The sequence below is a fragment of the Vicugna pacos genome, chromosome 5 (assembly GCF_048564905.1).
Source record: "Vicugna pacos chromosome 5, VicPac4, whole genome shotgun sequence".
NCBI lineage: Eukaryota > Metazoa > Chordata > Mammalia > Artiodactyla > Camelidae > Vicugna > Vicugna pacos.
Window position 1 is genome coordinate 49,676,342 of NC_132991.1, and position 22,409 is coordinate 49,698,750.

General features: G+C 38.6%; 1 protein-coding gene across 4 annotated transcripts; it reads right to left on the minus strand.

The window, feature by feature from the left end:
- Window positions 1–2,071: 2,071 nt before the first annotated feature.
- PRKRA (protein activator of interferon induced protein kinase EIF2AK2) lies at window positions 2,072–21,063 on the minus strand. Of its 4 annotated transcripts, XM_072961225.1 has the most exons (8): window positions 20,846–21,063; window positions 20,115–20,284; window positions 16,760–16,841; window positions 14,643–14,721; window positions 13,431–13,548; window positions 12,091–12,185; window positions 6,295–6,469; window positions 2,216–2,926 (listed from the first exon to the last, which is right to left on the minus strand). In XM_072961225.1, the coding sequence occupies exons 1-8, from the start codon at window positions 20,908–20,910 to the stop codon at window positions 2,769–2,771; spliced, it is 942 nt and encodes a 313-aa protein (XP_072817326.1). In that variant the 5' UTR covers window positions 20,911–21,063; the 3' UTR covers window positions 2,216–2,768. The 4 variants fall into 4 exon arrangements, with proteins under 4 accessions (XP_072817325.1, XP_072817324.1, XP_072817323.1 ...); XM_072961224.1 differs by lacking the exon at window positions 20,115–20,284 and having other exon boundaries at window positions 2,072–2,926; XM_072961223.1 differs by lacking the exon at window positions 20,115–20,284 and having other exon boundaries at window positions 2,072–2,926; window positions 16,711–16,841.
- Window positions 21,064–22,409: the final 1,346 nt, after the last annotated feature.

Genomic DNA, 22,409 nt, shown 5'->3' on the forward strand with positions numbered 1-22,409 from the left:
GCATCAAAATAAATTCATTTTTGTCTAGTCTATTAAGAGCAGCTGCCTAGTTCTAATACTCGGAGGCTTTCAGGGTTAGAGTCTATACTTCTTAGAACTCATATTGTAGTATGTGCTCTTCCATGATTTTTAACTGTCCTTTGGCCCTTGAAGTGCAGTGTTATTCTAGATGTAGCCTTACTCATGGCGGGCTTTGTCCTCAAATTAGGATCGTTTCTATTTCATTTCCTACATTTCCCTTTGGATGACAAGAAGAATCTTTTCAAAATGCAAATATGTTTTGCCATGGAGCAGTACACACACCACCCACACAGACCTGCAAAAACATTTTTTTAATAAAAGGCAAAAGAGTGGGGAGGGTATAACTCAGTGGTAGAGCACATGCTTAGCATGCACAAAGTTTTGGGTTTAACCCCCAGTACCTCCATTTGAAAAAAAAAAAAGGCAAAAGATATATGATCTAAAGAGAAATAAAAGTATCTCAGAGTTGCATTTTATATCATGCGTAAATAACATGATTTATCTGACTTTTCTAATTAATATCTTTATCATAAACTATAACTGTATATCTCAGGTTGGGCTCTGCAGGAAGAGACAGTGGCAGGTTTTTATTTAGGGAATGCTTTGGGGATCACCATCTGTGGAAGAAATAAGAGACTGGTTTTGTGCAGAAAAAGTTGGGTTGTGATACGCCCTCAACCCAAAGTTCTCAGCTGAACCCGCAGGCAACTCTGAAGCTGATGGGCCCGTTGGCTACCATGCATGCTGTCCTGAGGGGCTACATCTCTACCAGGGCGCAGTAGCACATCACAAGATGTTTGCCGAAAGGTGTTTACTTCTCCACCATAGATGGCCTGGTCTTAATCCAGAACCCATGGAGTCCGCATTGTGATTTTCCCATTGGAACTTGCAATAACCTCCACACACTGTATTTTCTCACTACTAACACAGCTAATGCAACAGGCATAGTTACTTGTTCAGCCTATTTGGGTCACTCACCTAACATGGTTAACAGTACACCAGTTTTATTCATTAAGAGCCTAACAAAATACTGTTAACATTGGAGGGTGCCGCTAACTCCCGACAAAACCTGGACAGTCTGACAGAGGTGACACTGGAGCAGTGTCTTTAAGAATGCTTGCTTCCTCTGGAGTCAGAGCAGGGAAAGCACAGGCAGAAGGAAGAACGTAACTTCTGGGCATCTTATACTCAGATCTCATCATTTTATCAGTACGCATGAACTGTTTAGAACCCAGTTATATTGTCCTTTCCCCCAGCTGGACTTCATCCTCTTCTTCCAGTGCTTTATGAGATCTTCCCGTGACTTCACCCCCTTCACAGTGGGCATTTTTACTGTGCAGAGGGTCTGAGGTCATCTCTAGAGTGAGTTCATTGTATCCTCTTTATTCCACAGCGTCCATAAACACCCAAAACTAATCCAATCTTAATACCCATAAACTCTGGTTAATGCCTAAATTTCATTTCCAGTCTGCATGTTCCTTAATCTCACCCAAAAAGTACCTAAAATTACATGATTTAATTGACATATTATAGCTTATAATGTAAAACTACGTTACATGCTCTTTAGGGTTTTAAATAAGTTACATACACTGGTTTCCCTTTATTATGTAGTTTATTCTCAAAGGATTGCACTCAGATAAAATATTTTTCCAGACAGAAATACACTTGTTACATACTTCCTGCTGACAATCTTCAGATTGTCAAAACCTAACTTTATTATCGAGAGCTCTCTTCTTTGAGGTTTTCCCTGATCTACAAAGGTAGCACTATCAGCTGGCACTGACAGATGGCAGACTGGAGGTGTTACAGGATGATATATGTTAACACAAAAGGCAAAATTAAAATTTGCTCAGGAGACTTATTTCCCAACTTTTTACGCACTCATTACTTTATTTGAAACATTCTTGTAACTGAGTTGAGTGCACTGGAAAATTTTGCTTTTTTAATTTTAATGCTTTTTCAACTTCAAGTTCATCTGCGAATGGTTGTGTCAAAGAAAAAGACAACACTGCATATGCTCAGAGAAAATATGGCAATGATTCATCACATATATATTTGTAAATTTTTACTAAAGCCATAGGTCTTTTTTTTCTTTACCTTTGACTTTTAGAAGTAAACTAGAGATACTTAAATAACACAATATCCACATTACAGTGTTACTCACAAGAAGGGCTAAAAAAGAACAGGGCCACACTCAAGTCAGTAGCACTTTAATAAAATGAACAGAACCCATTATAACAATAGCTCTTTATTACATGGATTCAGATACACAGCAGACAATCATGTTCCCTGATGTTTAACAATCACATCCAACAAAAGCCTGTAAGTGCGTTCCTCAATGTTAATTCTAAGGGGCTTCCTTCGAAACCCCTTTACAAAGCCTTTCACAAGGAAGAGGTTGAGCACCAGTAGGAAAGACTGTTGCTAGCGGTTTTAGTTCATCATCACTATCATCGTCAACATCATCAACAACAAACATGCAGCTTTTTCCTTCGATGTACATGGCATTGTAAAATGGGTGCTACAGTCTGCTTATGGTACAAAGTTTATAAATACAGTATACCAATACAAAGGTGAAGCCGTTAAAAACTGCTTGGTAACAGCTACGAGGAGAAAATTAAATCTGTAGTGTTGATGGAAATCTAAGAGATTTAGAAACAACACACAAATGTAGTAAAGGATTTACTTGGGAAGGGGTGAACGGGGAACATATGTGCTACTGAAGGGTTCTCCAAGCTGTTCCAAGTTTACTTTCTTTCTGCTATTATCTTTAAATACTGCAAAGCATTGTGAGCTGCATCACTCTGTGCGTTGCCACAGGAGATCCCAGAGCCATGGCAGACTGTGATGGGACTGGTGGACAGTTCAGCAAGACACTGATACTGTCCATTGGCACTCAGTTCTTCTGCAATGACATATTCAAACATGATGGTTAATGCCACATGCATATAGAGCAGATCCTTTGTAAAAACAATAGTTTTTATGACTGTCTTTCTCCATAAGCATCTATGGTCTAACCACTCCACTTATCATCTTTGTCTTCCTTGTATAAACAACTGCCCAGCTACAGTGGTTCTCAAAGACAGCTGCCTCATAGTCACTTGGGAGAACTTTAAAAAAATACAGGTACCGCAGCCTCACTCCAGCCTGCTCAATCAGAAACACAGGGCTTGGGGTTGGAGTGGCCAGATTCCTGCATTTATTTAAAAAAAAAAAAAAAAAAAGCTCCTGAGGCAATTCTTTTTTTTTTTTTTTGCTATATATATATATTTTTTTTTTGATTTATAATCATTTTACAATGTTGTGTCAAATTCCAGTGTTCAGCACAATTTTTCAGTCATTCATGGACATATACACACTCATTGTCACATTTTTTCTCTGTGATTTATCATAACATTTTGTGTATATTTCCCTGTGCTATACAGTGTAATCTTGTTTATCTATTCTACAATTTTGAAATCCCAGTCTATCCCTTCCCACCCTTTACCCCCCTGGTAACCACAAGTCTGTATTCTCTGTCTGTGAGTCTATTTATGTCCTGTATTTATGCTTTGTTTTTGTTTGTTTGTTTTTGTTTTTGTTTTTTAGATTCCACATATGAGCGATCTCATATGGTATTTTTCTTTCTCTTTCTGGCTTACTTCACTTAGAATGACATTCTCTAGGAGCATCCATGTTGCTGCAAATGGCATTATGTTGTCGGTTTTTATGGCTGAGTCCTGAGGCAATTCTAATGTGGCTAGTTGAATAGTGTTTGTAAATTACTGAACATGGCAACTTTTTTAAAAGGGAAAAAAACTTTTGCAAGAGGGCTGGAGAGATTGTATTTTCCATTATAAGGTATTGAGCTATTTTCAGTAGACATTTGAACCAGGAAACACATGGTTCAGGAAAGACCTCCCTTTGACATCATGTTCTTTGGTTGTAAGTCAGTGCAGAGAGTTTAATTCTATATTGTATATGGGTCAGGATGTTTTAAAAACAATACCTAAACCCTGAAAACAAATGGTCTTCTCATCAACTGATGAATCACTCTTACTAAAGATGGTTTACTGAGGCAAGGAAAGAAGTAGAAACAGGTGAGTTACGATATGTGGTCATAATGAAGTGTTATTATCTCAGCTAGAGTCAATAATAGCATAAAATTTCCAGATACAATGGGACTATTTAATGTGCGAAGAGGGTTTCTAGTTCAAGCATCTCGGTTCTTTTAAAAATTAAGGTAAAATTCACATAACAGAAGATGAACCATTTTAAAGTGAACTATTCAGTGGCATTTAGTACATTCACAATGCTGTGCAATCACCACCTCTATCTAGTTACAGAACATTTTCACCATTTCATTAGCCCAGAGAAAACACCATCCCCATTAAGCAGTTGCTCCCTATCCCCACTCCTACCCTCCAGCCCCTGGAGGCTACCAATCTAGGGATTATTCTATTCTGGACAGTTCATATAAATGGAATCATATGTGACCTTTTGTGTCTGGCTTCTTTCACTTAGTATAATGTTTCTGAGATTCATCCATATTGTAGCATATGTAAGAACTTCATTCTTTTTCATAGCTGAGTAATATTTCATAGCATGTACATATCACAACTCATTTACTTATTCACCCATTGATGGACCTTTGAGCTGTTTCCACCTCCTGGCTATTGTGAATAGTACTGCTATGAACGTGTGTATACAGGTATTTGATGCCAGTTTTCAATTCTTGTAGGTATATACTTAGCAGTAGAGTTGCTGGGTCATATGATAACTCAACTGAGGAGCTGTAAAACTTGTATTTTCCACAGCAGCTGAAACATTTTACATTCCCACCAGCAACGTATGAGGGCTACAGTTTCCCTACATCTTTGCCAGCCTTGCTTATTTCCTATTTCATTCATCACAGCCATCTTAGTGGGTGTGAACTGGTACTTCACTGTGGTTTTGATTTGCATTTCTCTGATGACTAAAGACAGTGAACATCTTTTCACGTGCTTGGTGGCCATTTGTGTATCTTCTTCAGAGAACATTGAGGTTCTTTTGAAAGTAACTGTAAAGAAGTTAGTCAAGTTAATTGACTGTGGTTTTTAGACTGCTATTCTATATTTACAAGAATGATTTAGTTCTTAAAATTAGTAAGAAGCATTTCAAAGGCATCCTTAATTCATAATCTAAAAAATCATCTCAAGTTTCTTTTCCACAGATTCAAAACCTTCCATAGTCATATTCATGACATGGCTTATTCATCTCTCTGTCTCAAACACTCAGCAAAGTGGAAATAATATTTTTGTATGAATGGTCTCTCAATCAGCCAGTTTCTCATCATCTTTCTGCATTATTCACCAGGTTCTGCATCATTCTTAGTATATTAAGACATTGCACCTGACCCAAAGTAGCAGAGAAAATCTGAAGTCCTTTCAGTCTGTAAACACCCTATTCTCCCAGTGCTAGTAGCTCTGACAAGCTAGGTCCCCACAGTTCACCGAAGCTGGAATAAGGGATATCAAATTTTTCACATGCTATACTGATATTAAATCAAGGCACCAAAACACACATGAACACACCCACCCACCTACACACACAAGCCAGTTATAAACTGCATTAAAAGAAAATCCACACTGACTTGCTTTCCAATCTGTCCACATTTGTCTATCCAAATGATTATGGGCTAGAGAAAATACAGAAGAGGATTGCTGAGATGACATAAAGCTATAAATTGACTTGTCCCCATTCATCCCCTGGAACTGGCAGCATTAATGCAAAGAGAAGGGGTCTGGCCTCTACAAACCTGGTACTTGCTCTGGAAATGTAGGTGCCTTTTTATTTGTCAAGCTGCCCATCAGGGCTAGTTTAGTAGACATCGTATCTGCAGGGACTCTTCTAATCTGTCTCTACCACTAACTAGCTATGTCATCTCAGGCAAGTTTCTTAACCTTTCCGTGCCTTACTGTCTCTACTTATACATTAAGGATAATAGAATCTATTTCACAGGTTAAGTCTGAGGATTCTGTAAGCTGAAATATGTAATGTCCTTAGAACAGTGCCTGGCACACAGTAACTCTATATATCTTAGTGATTGTTGTTTTTATTATTAACTGGATGGATCTTACCTCTATGTTTATTATTTATAAGAATGGGACGTATCAATGATATATTACTGCTCTGGTAATTATATACAGTCAGAATCCCTGATCAATGGGAGAAAAAAGTAATAGAGGTTTTTGTTTCTGAAACATATTTTATAAAGAAACAGTTTTTGCAATAAGCCAAAGAAAAAAATCCTACCTATATCCAAGTATGTTATACTAAAACCTTGTTCCTTGGCGATTTCACTAAGCAGCTGGATATAATCTGTATTTGGAATACTGAGAAGGCTTCTTTTCAGTAAGTTGATCTTTTCACCAGGAGAATTCCTCAAGGAATGCCAAGTACATCCTAAAGAATGTCCTACCACATTTGTCTGAAAAACAGAGGTGAAGATTAAGACTCTTAACTTGGACTGGGTTCCAGTGCTATTATAAGTATGAATTAAGTACTCACATTTAATACTTTATAAAGCATGTTTAAATGGATTCCATTTAATTAACTTTCCAGTGTAACCCAGACAGCACTAACAAGTATACACATTTAACAAATACCACAATGCTAACAAAAAAAGAAAGGATGTGCAATAATATCCTGGAAGTATTTAAAAACATTTTTGTATAATAAAAAGTTCTCAGTCAAATTTTGTGAGGGTCACGTTAAAATGTGTAACATATTTAAGAGCACTATAAGCAAATCAGTAAATACTGTGGACCCTTGAACGACGTGGGGGTTAGGGGAGCCGACCCTCCCCGCAGTTAAGTCAGCCATCAGTATCCACGGTTCTGCATCCATGGATTCAACCAGCCATGGACCGCGCAGCACTGTAGTATTTACTACTGAAAAAAATCCACATATAAATGGACCCGAGCAGTTTAAACCTGTGCTGTTCAATGGTCAACTACAATTGAGTCTGCCTAATGGAGCAATTTACAAATTAGAATATAAATAAACTTTCTTATCTTTATGGTTTCTTGTACTAAATACCAATCTATCTGACGGCTGTAAAGCAGAAAACAAACTATAGGAAAGATGAGAACAAGTCATTCAAATGAATGGCAGGATGTAAAAAAAAAATTCTGATCAGACGTGTCTCAGAACCCAGATGAGTTCAGTTATTCCTGTTTTCTCTCTCCTTTTCCTCTTTTCTTTGTTTCCCCCATATCTTTACCTTTTCATTTCCATTGTTAGAATTCTTTACATTTCCATGTTAGTTTATGGTGCTTAAATTGCTTTCACATATGCTGTTAGAAAAGCCACAACTACTCTCTGAAATAAGTAGGTCAGCATATCCTTAGGTTCTATTTATCAATGAGCTTGACAGAGGTTAAGGGATTTTCAAAAGATCATAGGGATGGTCATGATAAAGAACTAAGTAAACTGCAAGATTTACTAAATAGAATTTTACGCTCCTTAACTTGAAAAAATACTCAAAAATCATAATTCATTCATATAGTAAAAGAATACCTGCAATAAGAACAAAAATATAATGAAGAGTCTCTTTCTTACCATTCTTTCCCCAGAGTTCTGCTCCATTCCCTAAAGATACTTGCTATGAAACATTTCTTCAGTATCCTTCCATAAATGTTCTATGCATATTTAAGTACACACATAAATATAATCTTTTTAAACAAAAAAAATGAGTTTTCTATATCTGGTATTGTTCATTTTTCTCGTATCACTGAACATATAGCACTACATTTATCTTACCAGTCTCCAACTGTGGGCTTTAGGTTGTTTCTAGTTTCTTGCTTTTACTAACAATATTACAATGAAACTGTTTTGCACTTGGATGACTTTCTCTGCAATCATTTCTAGACGTAGAACTGCTGAGTCAAAGAACGTATGTTTTGAATTTTGATACACAATTCCAAACTGATTTCTGAACCAATTTATACTCCCATCAAGTGTCTTGGAGGGTGTGGTTTTCTCATACCTTTGCCAATACCAGGTATGGTCAAACTTTATAAGTTTGTCAATCTACAGATGAAAACTGTATCTTGTTCAACTTGCATGAATGAAGTTGAACATTTTTTTCACCATTTGTATTTCTTCTATTGGGTTGTCCTTTTTATTGATGTGTAAGCTTTATATGTGATAGTGAAAACAGTTCCTTCATAGTCATGTGTTGAAAACAGTTTCTTCTCACTTTGTTTTTATTGGTTTTATTTACCCACATTTTGCTGTGCAGTAGGTTTTATGTAGTTAAATTTATGAATTTTTTTATGTTACAGCTTCTAGGTTTTAAGTTATGCTTAAAAAAGCTTTCCCATGCTAAGAATTTTATTTTTTTCATTTTATTTTTTATTGAAGTATAGTTGATTAACAATGTGTTAGTTTCTGGTATTCAGCAAAGTGATTGTCATACATATATTTATGTGTGTGTGTGTATATATTCTTCTTCAGATTCTTTTCCATTATGGTTATTACAGGATAGTGAATATAGTTCCCTGTGCAAATAGTAGGTCCTTGTTGTTTATCTATTTTATATATAGTAGTTTGTATCTGCTAATTCCAAACTTCTAATTTATCACTCCCTAACCAGTTTGCCCCTTTGGTAACCATCAGTTTGTTTTCTATGTCTGTGGGTCTATTTCTGTTTTGTAAATAAGTTCATTAGTATCATATTTTAGATACCACATATAAGTGATAATATATGATATTTGTTTTCTCTGTCTTACTTCGCTTAGTATGATAATCTCTAGTCCATCCATGTTGCTACAAATGGCATCGTTTCTTTTTTATGGCTGCATGGTATTCCATTCCACACCTTCTTTATCCATTCATCTGTTGATGGACATTTAGGTTGCTTCTATGTCTTGGCTATTGTAAATAGTGCTGCTGTGAACACTAGGGTGCATGTATCTTTTCAAATTAAGAGTTTTCTCTAGATATATGCCCAGGAGTGGGACTGCTGGATCGTATGGTAACTCTATTTTTAGTTTTTTAAGGAACAGAAATGGGTGTGTGTGTGTATTTCCCCTCCCAAAATGTGTCTGTAAATTGTTTCTACATCATTTGTTGAATAATCCATCCTCTCATCCATTTATTTGAAATCTCACTGTTGTCATATACTATGTTCCTACATGGATTCACATCTATACCTACCCTCTGTCTACTCCAGTACAAATACCTGTTTTAACTACATAGTTACATAGTACACTTACAGTACATTTTATTCTCTGGTGAGGTATAACCCCACCTCCCATACTCTTCCTTTTTAGTTTTCTTGCTTATTCTGGAGTTTATTTTTCCAGACAAACTTAATTGTAAGTTTTATCAATGTCCAAAATGAATTCTGGTAGATTTTGACTGAGACTATATTACATTTTTTAATATACTTACAATATTGAGTTTTCCTATCAAAAATAAAAAGACAGCTTTACATGTGTTCAATTTGTTTAATGTCTCAATTGAGTTTTAACGTTTTTCTCAAGTGAGTCCTGCACATTTTTTTAAGTTTATTTCCCAACACATTATCTTCTTTTCTACTATTAAGAATGGAAACTTCTATACTCCACCTGTTAATATTTGTAAATAGGAAAATTATTAAATTTTTCTAGCATACTTTTTCAGGACAGATATAAATGACCAATGTTATCAAGCTTCATAAATTTTATTAATCAAAGTAATATACACATACAACGAAAAAGATCAAATAGTAACAGAATTATAAAAGCAAAAATCCCCTTTCCAGAAGCAATAATTTTTAACTTTCTATTTTTAATTATTCTGGTGGTTGCCTTTGTAACTCTAAATAATATGAGAAAGGTATTGATTTTGAATATTAACTTTATGATCAGTTACCTTCATGAATTCTCTTATTATTTCTAATAGTTTTTCTCTAGGGTTTTATAGGGATACAATCATATTATTTGCAGTTAATGATCATTTTTATCTCTTATTTCTAATCTCTTGCTGTTTTCTCTTGTCTAATTATGTTGGTTGGTACTTCCAGAATAAGGTTTAAAAAAATGGTGTCAGTGAGCGTCCTTGTTTTATTTCTGAAATTATGGGAATGGATATAATACATAACCATGATTTTGATTTTTTTTTTGAGGTATATGTTTTAAAACACAATAGGGATATTTTAAGTGTTTATCAATAATGACTGTTAAATATCTTTTTGGCATCTACTGAGAGATTGTTCTTCTCCTTTGACCCATTAATATGATTAATTAGAGTAATAGATTTACCAACGTTGAAATATCCTTGCATTACTGAAGTAAATAAACCCTCTCTGTCTATGGAATATCTTTCTGTTAATGTTCTACTCAACATTAAAGTGTTTCACTATATGAGAGATTGATCCATAATTTGTTACACTGGGATTTACTATTGTCAGATTTTAGTGTTAGTGTTATGTTGGTTTTGGAAAATAAATGTAGAAGCTTCCTCTTTGTTATATATATTGCCTGAAAGAGTTTAAATAGCACTGAAAATATCTCTTCCTTGAAGAGTTAGTAGAATTCACCTGCAAACCTTTGTTTTGTGATTTTGGTGTCATCTCTGACCCAGTTTTAAAAGAAGTTAGTGCAATGTTATATTTTTCTATTAAGAAAATAAAACCAAAATTATATTACTTGTTCATGTATAGTCTTTTTTTCCTACAGAATGAGCCCTTATTTTATCATAAGCTTAGGATACTGCTGTAAACTTCAATTCTCACTTCCTACCTAACATAGTACTCTCAGATAATGTGCCATAAGACATACCTACCTATGAATACCAGAATCTCAAGTAAAGTATCATGTGTGGCCCATGATACTCTTAAACTCTGTTTATCCGTACCCTCAGCTGCCTACTCAGTATCTTCACTTAGCTACTCCACAAACACTTCAAATTCAATATATCCTACATTTAAGCTCATTATCTGCTCCCCCCTCAAATCCTACTCATTTTCTATGTTCCCTGTATTATTCAATGGTACCATCATCTATTCGGTTGCCAAGCTAAAAATGTTTATTCCTTCTTCTTTACTCTCTACAGCCAATCAATTACCATGCCCCATTCACTTCAGTTTTCTAAATAATTTTTAAATTGACCATTTCAACTGCCACTACCTTAGTCTAGGTCACCACTGTTTCTCATCTGCTTTCTGTAACTGTAGCAGGTCTCTTTGATTCCAGTATTCATTCACTCACCATAATGCAGCCAGTGATTTCCCTTCTAATATATAAATTAGATCCTGTCCTTCCCAGATTAAACTTATTTAATGACTTTGCACTACCCTCACGATAATGTTCAATCTCCTTAATATAGTAGTTCCTTCAAGATTCAATCCCTCTTTACCTTTCTAGCCTATTGTTTGAGACCCCCTCCCTCCAACTGTGTGCTCCAGCCATCCCGAACTACTTAGAGTTTCTAGCTCACGTGAAATGTTTCACAGTACATGCTCTTTCTTCTCTCTGGAACTCTTTCCTGTTCTCATCCTAAGGTCTTGACTTAGATATTACTTCCTCCAAGAAGTCTTCCTGAAACCCCATCTTGGTTGAATCCTTCTTTTATGTTCCCAAGCACCTTCTGTAAGGACCAGTGTGTAGGGATCTTTTCTCTTTCAGTAGGCTGCAAACTCCTTTGGGCTCGAGATTTAATTCACTATATGCCAGTACCTGATAGAAAGCTTGGCACAAAATATGAGTTTCCCTAAATGTTTGCTGAGTGGATAAATGAATGGATGAACCAAGAGATGTGAACGCATTGTCAGTCTGAAGGTAAAAGTGGCACTACTGGCCCAGCATCTTTAGATACCATCACATTATTCTGAATTTGACTGTGCCTCCCAAGCCCTCTTACCTGGTCATGCCCGTGACCCTGGTTCACCTATAACATGCACCTAAAATTGGGGTACTGTATAAGTTAAGAGATTTTTAAACAATTAAGAGATTTTAAAAACTGCAACTCTAAAGTATCGATACAAAAAGAAATCTAGAGAAGTTTCCTACAGCAAGAGATGCTTAATTGCATTAACATCATAGATCTCTGATCATAACTCACCAAAGAAATGTGGTTCTCTGGAGAAATATTACTGAATTTGGCAAGAAACTTCTCAGCAGCATTTCTCTTGGCTTGTTTTTTTGATGCCCCCTTTCCTAAATGAAGAAAAAGGCAATGGTAGGTTTTGAAAATGTTAGCATCCACAGAGAATGACCAAATGTTTAAATTATTGTGTTTTATCAGAGAACAAGCCCATGGTTTTTGTACACTATTCTTTTACTGACCTAACATCTTAGTTTGTTATGCTTCATGCAGCTATGAATTCTTACATTTTGAAGGCATTTCTTTTAAAAGTTTATCTTTAATAATTATACTTTGTTTTCCTTTGACAGTTATATTTCCATAGGCCTAACTTTAATGAACCATATTTGATTTAATTCTGATCAAATATTCAAACTTACCAAGGTACATTTGAATTACAACTCCCATCTCTCAATGTCCTATAAACGGACAACTATGTGGAACTTCTTTCTCAACATGAATAAGAAGGGCACAGGAGATGCTGGAGTTGAAAGACACCATAAATAGCATCTACTTCCATGCTTGTGTTTTACAGATTTAAAAACTGAGGCCCAGGCAGGGAGATTAAACAATTTGCCTAATCTTGCAAATGAAGGGCTGCATCAGGAACGGAAGCCGAGGTTCCTGCTTATGGCCCAGTGCTTTCTGCACTGGCCAACACTACCTCTCCAGCACAAACAGTTGCTTATTACTTAAAACTAGTATCTAGCCAAGGTAAAATTCCATTTCAAGCCACTTTAAAAATGATAAAAACATGCTGGAGAAGTTACAATAGGAATCCTCACTAGCAACTATATTCAGTGACTTTTTTTTATCCCCCTCATAGCTTATAGCCTTTACAATATAGAAGATGCTATAACTCAAAAGGTTAACGTCTACTTTTTTTTTTATCTCACTGCAATTTTTTGCCATCAGCCTCTCATTAATCATCTTGTTTTCAAATGTAATCTTCTCCTAGCCCTAGCTTCTAGAACAGCTGCTGAAACTATAAGAGTACTATTGCTTTTTTCTCCAAAGTGATTTTCAAGTTACTATTATATCAGTGAACACTGTTTAAAAAGTCAATTATTTATTTGCCTTTCCATTACCAACCCATTATTTAAAAAAATATCAAATTGACAAGTGTAAGTATTCTTAAACCAAATATTTATACTTAAATTCAACTGCAGAAAGTTAGAGACAGTAGACTTGGAGTGTGTCCATTTTTTCCCCCACAGAAACAGTTGAAAAGAAATCACAACAGAAATTTCTATGGTCATTCATCATCTGAAAATATTTCCAATGTCTTCAGTTGTATGAGGGTAAAAAGAAATAAGTACCAGTTTCCATGAATGACTCTAGCCTGCAAATTGTGGTATATTCTCTCTTATGAGCAGGTCCTCCCTCCTGGGAAAGGGTATATTCAGGAAGTCTCCAGCCATGATGAATAGCCAGTTCCTAGAAAATCGAGATGAGGCTTTAGTCGTAATATTCATTATGCAATGGCTCAATTACATAAAGGATATTTTCATGATTTGGATCCCAATTCTATTCATATGTTTGAAAAGAATAATAATATTCTACAATGAAAAAATGAGATAAGACCCTATATTTCCCAGAGATAGTCTCAGAATACCAAACTGAAGCAGTTTCCTGCTATGAATGGTGTTCTTCCATTAAGCCATAGTGAGCTGACCTCAAAGAGTTCAAGGGGAAAGACAAGCTACTTTCTCTTTCTTTGAGAACATCAGAAAGGACATCTATAGGTCATCAGTTCCTAAAGCATCTCCGGTCCTCGCTCTGACCTTCCAGACCCATGGCTGCCTAACTGTATTTGATCAAAAGCAGATGAGGAACAGACAGCAAACAAACACACTTGGACGAGGTTGAGGAAAGGAGAAGAAAACTACAAAAAAACCCATAGAGCAGGAAAGAGACCAAAGGACTGGCTGGATAACAGGGAGGGGAGTTGTCCAACAGAGCACATGGCTAATCTGCAAGAAGGATATTCTGCACGCAGAAATTCAAAGCTGAATATATGTAAATTTTTTGGTAGAATAAGCAAATAAGCAGACGACTTCCCCTTTTCTTGAGTTAGGTAACCCAATTTGGGTACTTTATAAAGTCTTCTGTCTCAACAGAAGTAGAAAGAGATTTGTCACAAGGGTGGCAAGAACCCAATTTGGGTACTTTATAAAGTCTTCTGTCTCAACAGAAGTAGAAAGAGATTTGTCACAAGGGTGGCAAGAAATATTCTCGAAATATGAAACACTCTACTCATGTGCACTGAGGTCCTGTTGATCTCAAATGACAATTCCACAAACCAAAGGCAGATACTGTATATGGAAGAAAATCCAAAATGTAAATAAGTATGAAAAGAATTTCAAGTTAGTGCTATAATATCTAATGATCATAACTTGGAAAACGATGTATTATGCCACCTTATCTTTAAAATATTAACTCCTTCTCTTGGCCCCTGTGATACTATCAAAATTTATGACACATTTTTTCAGTAGACAGAAAGTTAAGTATGGAAAAACTGTGCTGCTTACCTGTAGTGAACCAATAGGATTAAGCTGGTTCTTTGGTTGCTTCGAAGGGTCTGGCATTAAGGGGTCAGGAACTGCAAAGCTAAACATTTTTATAAAGTGTTATAAAACAAAATAATTTCCTCCAAATTATCAGATAAAGGACAGGCGTTTTCTACTTAGCTTTTGCTCTTGCCTTTCCTTCAACATGGAATGCCCTTCTTGCCCACAGCCTCTGTGAGAATCTGATCTATCCCTCATCCAAGGTGTATCTCAAATGCCACTTCTCTCAGGAGCCTCTTCTTTCACCCCAATGGACATAATTTTCCCCTTCTTTGAACCATTATAACATTTGGTTTGACCCTTTAAGTGAATTATTTTACCATAAGTTCTACACTCTTACATGTAATTTATCTGTCCTTCACCACACCTCTCCCCTGTTCAGACTTTAAAATCCTTATGTATTACTTACCTTCATAAGCCTTGCAGTGCTTTATATATAATATGTGCTCAATAAAAATGTAAATGAAGCATACCATTGTTAGCCTCCCCGAAAAGGGAAGAAGACTAACAGATCAGAAAATCCAGCCTGGCAATGTGAATCATAAGGATCATAAATGTAGCTTTTTCATCCAAATAATTATGGAAGAAAGACCTGGTTTGATCTATCATCTGCTCTATGCTAGAATAATCCTCCAAGGATTTATATATATCTCCTGCATGAAATAGATGGCTGGCATGAGTGGAGACTGTGATTAGTGAAAAAGATAACAATCTCCTCTAAGTAGTGTGAAATTACCAGTTACTTGGGTGATGAGTCCTGCATTCCGAGGTTACTACCACCCAGGCAGCTGAAGAGTCATTTCTTCCAGGACCAATGATATTGAGCTATTGCCATCTCCTCATGTTTCGTTTCTAACTGCCAGAATTTCAAGCTTTTATAGAGGGTGATAAGATATAAACATTGTATACCAAAGCTACCCAAATAATTGTGACGGAGAAGGGAGAAAGTCTCTATCAAATCAGGCCAACTTCAGCCTGATTTACAGCTTAATAATTCCCATCTTATTCAAGAAGCACAAATACATAGTAAAGCTTGTTAGCCTTTTTTTTTTGGCGAGAAAGTGAAGTGTCCATGTGGAAGGAGGACACACTGGATGCTCATTTCTACAGATATACAAATACACTTTGTGTTGACCTTTGGGTTGCACAGAAATAGCATGACCATCACCAGCAATGGGAAAATCCAAAAACTGCCATGCCATTTGGCATGTCCAGAAAGTTAGCATGAATCAATTATAACGTGTGAACTTAGAGAATCAAGCATCATTTTGTGAGATTCAAGGCTTTCCCTGGTTGGTTCCAAACTACCTAGATGGTTTAGAATTACTTAGAAAAAGGGACCAACACTGCATGAGAACCTAATTACATCCCTAAGCCAAGTGTTGCTATGGCTGGGAAATAGAAAAACCCACCCTAAATGCCCATGGGCCTCTGCTGTCAGCTATGAGCAGATATACCAGATTGTACTCCAAGTATATTTGAGTACACATACAGAGAAGAATTTGAAGGCAAAACATGCTCCTGGATGTGCCCATTAGAAACCAAAGGACACCACTTTATGATACATGAGCTACCACAGGACCAACACTCTTTCCAAAAGCACCTAAAGTAATAACGAGTTTATTTTGGAAAGACAGTCAGCATATCTTAACATCCTCTTGTATTTGGCTTACATTCTATAACAAAAGGAAATCTCTTTGTCTCCTTCCAAATGAGAAATCCTAAAAGAGCACTTTTAGCTTATCTTTTTCTCTCTCACACCTTATTTTCTTCAGTGTGGAAATAAATACTTTACTGTATTTGCCAGAGACACTCTGGTTTTCTACTGTTGCATCATCTGAAAGGAGGAAAAAGAAAAGCCTAGTTCATGAGAGTCTTCATTTAACAGTTAATTGCTGGACTTAATTTCTTACAGATAAAGCTGTCCTTAGGGGATGGCAGGTCTTCACAAGGAAATAGGATTTCAGAACTAGACTAAGAACTTTCTACTTTGTTGCTTTTGTGAGCATGTTCAAACTTTTAATCTTACCTCAGCCATGATATTTTTGAGCTGCAGAATACAAAGAAATTTAGCTCACCAAATACTTGCATTGGCTTTCAAAATGTTTATGGCAGCCTCTGCAGCTCTATGTTTCGCCAGCTTCTTACTTGTACCTTCACCTGAATTAAGGTTAAAAAAAATAAGTCTTTATATGCTGTGAAAATGTGGGGCTTGTGTAAATGTTTGCATAATAGAGAACAAAGCCACTACACATTATATATATACACACTAGGTAATAAAAAAATACACTATAAACAGTTATACAGTGTAATAAAATATTCACCATATGGAATCAACACATTTTAAAACCCCATGATTTTAAAAGATCTAGGTATTTAATTCTATGTATACCTGTAGAAAAAAATCCTTATGTGTACACTGTACATGTTTATTACATTAAATGATAATAAAGTAGACCATGTCACACCTTCTGAAGAAATACAACTTAGTATTTTATTCTTCCTTATTCCTAGAGAGGAAATTCTGTAGCAAGAAGTTTCCTTTAAAGGAGCCACTTACAGCAACACTGTTTGACAGCAAATTGTACACAATTTTATTCTAACAGCCCCTCCTATACTGGATTAAACCCCTCTGCTCTGCAAAGCTATCATGGCTACATGCTGGGTACAGAGGGGGAAGGTTTATATAGGGAAGATGACATTATATTATGCATCTTCCATACAATCTCTATCCCTTACATGGGTAGCTAAGGGGGCAGAAGGGAACAGGCCTGACTAATCACTGAGATAGATGGCTAATGTCAGTGAGCAACCACACAAGTAACTGTAAATTCAATCTTCTTCCTTCTGAGTTCAAACTAGGTGTTGAGAACCCTTCCAAAGTGGTATCAGAATGCTGATGTCTATTCCTCTGGTGCAGAGGGAAGAAAAGGGACATGGAATAAATTTCAGGTGTGGCCCTCAAGTGTTAGAGAACACACAAACCATCCTCATTTATTCACTAAACAGGTATTAGGGATATACAGTTGACCCTTGAACAACATGGGAGTTAGGGGCAGCAACCCTCTGTGCTTTTGAAAATTCACCTGTAACTTATAGTCAGCTCTCTATCTGTGGTTCCTCCATTTTCAGCTTCCTCAGTAACCACAGTAACCACATTCAACCAACCATGGATGGTGTGGTACTGTAGTATTTACTACTAAAAAAGATCCAAGTATAAGTGGACCTATGTAATTCAAACACGTGCTGTTCAAGGGTCAACTGTGGTAGAGAACCAGAGTCCCTGCCTTTAAAGAGCATACAGCCTAGCGTGCGAGATTTGCCTCTAAAACACATCTGCAATAAGGAATATTTCGGTAGGCCTACGTGCAGGTTGTAGGGTTGCCCAAGCGAGAGGTAGCTCTTGGTAAGAATTCAGAAAGGTTTCATGAAGGCGGAGCAAGGACCTGAAAGATCAGTAAAAATGAGTGAGGTGAAGAGGGATGGGGGATTAGGAAGAGCACTGTAGGAAGAGAAAAGGGCACCTGCAAAGACTCAGAGGCAACATGGGGCACGGCGTCCTCAAGCCCCAAGATGCTGGGTGCAGTAGGGCCTGAGGAAAGGAATTTTGAGATAAAAGGCTAGAGAGGTGAATGGTTGGAGAAGTCAAAGAATGGTCTAAATTTGTGCATCTCAAACTTTAGGAATTGCCTGGGAATTTTGTTAGAAAACATACTCTTATCCAGTAAGTCTATTCTGCACTTATTTCAAGCGTCCAGGTTGATATTAATGCTGCTGTCAGTCACACTTTCAGGTGTTAACTCATGTTAAGAAATCTGTATTCACCTAGAGGGTGTTGGGGAAACCACTGAATAGATTTTAAGAAGAGGAAGTACATGAACAGATATGAATGCCAGAAAGAACAGTCTGGTTGTTGTGTGGACACCGTAAGACTAGAAGCTAAAAGAGCAGCTACAAGACTGTAGCTATAATCCAAGTGGCTCCAACAGTAGCAATGGGAAGATGAGAGGGGCAGACAGATTCAAGAGATTTAGGAAGCAGGATTTGGTGGCAAACTGGACAACAGGTGGAAGGAGGGGAAGGACTCAAAAAGACAAAACCCAATTTCTACTGTGAGCAAATGGGTGATGGTGGTGCCTTTACTGAGCTAGGGAATGCAGGGGGAATGGATCTGAGAGAGAAAAAGATGGATTCAGTTTAGGACAATGAGAAACTGAGGCGTCTTTGGGTCATCCATGTGAAGATGCCCAGCAAGCACAGGCTGAAACACTGTTCTATCACTGAGCCTGAACTGAAGACAGAGACTTTAGAATTACCAGTGTTTAGGCAGTATTTGAATCTGTGGAGGTAGGTAAGCATACACAGGAAGATAGGGCAGTGTGGGGAAAAGTAGGAGGCCTAGGCAGCTGCCACAGGTTGTTAATCTCTGATCTAAAACAGACTGAGGGGAAACAGGCTACTTTTTCTTGAATTTTCACTGAATATTTAAAAACAGACTAGCCAAAGCAGTAATGCAATGTTGATTCTATAGGTCATATGAAGAACCATCCAGCTAGAATCGAGCTACAATCCACCTGCCTCACATAGACAAAACAGCTGCAAAATTTTCTTAAAGTGGCTTCAATGAAAATAGTGGACTTCAGATTTTCAGGGACACAAACAAATGATGCCTTCAGATTACCAGATGGTGGAATCTCAGCCTTCTTACTAAATTTCTTTTAGGCATTCTTCCAAATTAAATTTAGTATTCAATTTTTTGTGTGATTGCAATTAAATAGATACATAAGAAATAAAACATCTACAAATGGGCTACTTCAGTTATCATTTGCTCAAGCTCAATAACCATAATAAGGTGAATCCGAATTTTGAAACTTCATTGCTCTGTGACCTTGGGCATGTTTCTTATAATCTCTCTGAACCTATTTCCTCATGTATAAAAAAGTGATAACATCTCATTAAGATACCTACACAGTGTCAGGAACTAGAAGCTGTAGGCAATACAGTGTAGTTGAGCCTCTGCCTTCCTCATTTTGTTTCAATACAGAATCCAGTGTGGTACTATGGGCCCAAAGTGCCTAATGAGTCTGGGGTCATGCTTCCTGGCATCTGCTACAACCTTTGAAACTTGACAGCACGTACTTATTCAGCTATGGCTGCTCCAAGAACCTTTCCTGATTCTCCCTAATTCTTGGAAGAACCCTAGGAGGATCCTAGGGTATGTTTCTGAGCTTCTCTTAGTATCTGGGGAAGAGAAAATTAGAGAATCAGAGAAGTTAGAAAGTCCCAATGACCCAATGAGATATAAGGTCTCAGTTTTACAAGCCTGCTCTCACTGATGTCTCTGGTAAAAAGGGTACTTTTCCAAACTGAAAATGGATACCAGGTCTTGACTGCCAACACACATGGTCATCGGGGTTAATTGTGCATACAGACCTGTGCAAGTTATGTCACCAACGGTTACTCTGAAGGTGAAAGTGGGCACGTGTATTTGCACATCGGATCTTTCACATTCATAAACCGGGATGTTCTTGGTCTTCATGCCGTATTCGTGTAATACCTGAATTGGTGTTTTCCCTGGCTTAGCTGTAATCATCTTCCCCAAACTAGAAAAATCAGAAAAAGCTGTGCTTTGCATGTCAAAACGGGGAGGGAAGCAGCATACAGAGAATAGTTTTTAACAGCCACTAATGGTGACGCGGGAGACACCGAAGCTCCCCGTCGGCCAGGCGCGCGTCTCCGGGCGCAGCTGCGGCGGGCAGCCGGCAGCGGGCAGGGACGGGTAGGGTGAGGGAGGTCTTTATGGAGATAACCTGAATGCGGGTAGGAGGGATTCGCAGGGGAATCGAGAGGACATGGGTGCCGCAACCTCCCAGGACCAAGCCTACAAGCCCCTTTCCCACGGCGGCGACCCGAGCCACCTCCGCCCATCCTTGCCGCCCGAGACCGCAAGAGGGGCGGGGCCGGGCCGCAGACCCCGGCCCGCGCGCCGCCGAGAGGGCGGGGCCGAGCGCCGGCCCGCCGGCCGGGCCGCAGACGCGGGGGCGCGAGCGCCAGGAGGGGGCTTTACCCAGAATGCCGCTGGACAGCCGGCTCCCCCGCCCCCGCCTCTCCTGCCCACCACTCCCGGCCCTGCCCGGCTCAGTCCCGACCGCCTGGGCGCTGACCTGAAGGTCCCGCTGTCCTCGCGCTCCAGCGGCGGGGCCGCGGCGCGATGCCTGCTCTGGGACATGGGGAGAAGGGACGGCTTTGCGGCAGGAGGAAGAGCAGTGCGGAACGACGTCCTTGCTCCCCGGGTCGGCCGGTCCCCGAGAGGAGCGATCGAGCGCCGACACCACCACCTCCTCCCCTCCGACTCCCCCTCTCTTCCTCGCTTGCGTCCCTCCAGGGGACGGGCGGGGGCGGAGGCGGAGCCTCGGTGCAGCAGCGCTGGCCGGCTCCCCGCCACGCCCCCTGCTGCCGGGGCTCTGGCAGAGATGCTTGCCGGCTCCGCCCACCGGCTCGCTGGCCTCCGGGGCGCCCGGCCCCGCCTCCTCTCCCAGCCCGGACATCCCTCAGCAGCAGCCGGTACCCCGCCCTCGGCCCAGCGGTGCTTGGAGACTGCAGCTCAGTGTCCTTAAAAGGAGCCCGTTTCCTGCCCAGAGAGAGGCTTGTCTTTCGGGCAAGCCTCATAGTCTGTGAGGCCTGAAGCGCAGCCTTTTTTTTTCTTTTTTTTGGGCGGGGTTGGGGGCCTGGAGGAGGAGGGCTGCTTCGCTTTAAGAAAATGATTTCAAAATTCCAAGTGCAAAATTTCCAGAGAGCCTCCCTGAGCCTGGGTGCGAAGTCTGAGACTCGCAGTATATGGACTCCTGAGGGCTGCGGTGGGCTCCTGTCCAGGAAGCCGGCCTTTAGGTGCTCACGGGAGCGTCCGGTGATCCACTTTTCTCCCCCCAGGGTGGGCTCCATTGTCTTCGAGGCTTAGGTTGAGTGATAAGTGCTGGGCTAGCAGATACCAGCAAGGCACATTAGGTGTAAAAGAAGGCTTTTCTATTGACCCGATTCCAATTAAATACTGTTTCTGCACACCTGTGGTGGTTGTAATGGCGTTTGCCTCGGATGCGCCACCTTTGGTGGGAATCACACGGCGACATTCGATGTATCATTTCTAGAGGTTTTTCTAGCCATTTGCAGAAATGACTCCTTGTGCTTTCTCGTTATTTTGGAAGATAGCCTTGCGCAATGCTATTCAGACGAGGAGACATTATTAAAAACTATATATATATATATATATGCATGCCATACTATAGAAACTATATATATAAACCATATATATGTAAACTATATATAAACCATATATATATAAACTATATGTATAAACCATATATAAACTAAACCATATATATGAAGAATATATACGAACAATATATATAAACTATATGTAAACCATATATATAAACTATATATGTAAACCATAAATATATATAAATAAATCATATATATATATATAGGTGACTCTCAAACCTGGATACTTGAAAGCAAAATGAAAAGAATGTCCAGAATCAAATCAAAGGGACATTTGAATTAAGCCTGTTCTTCCTCCCCCTCGTCCCTGTATATATGTATATATCTTGATTACTATCCACTGTTATGTTTTAATGAATCTTATGGTAAGTACCACATAGCCACTATTTCAAAACATGTTGTCCATAACTGGAAGTCGGTAGCAGTGCATTATTTCAGGACTCAGATTTG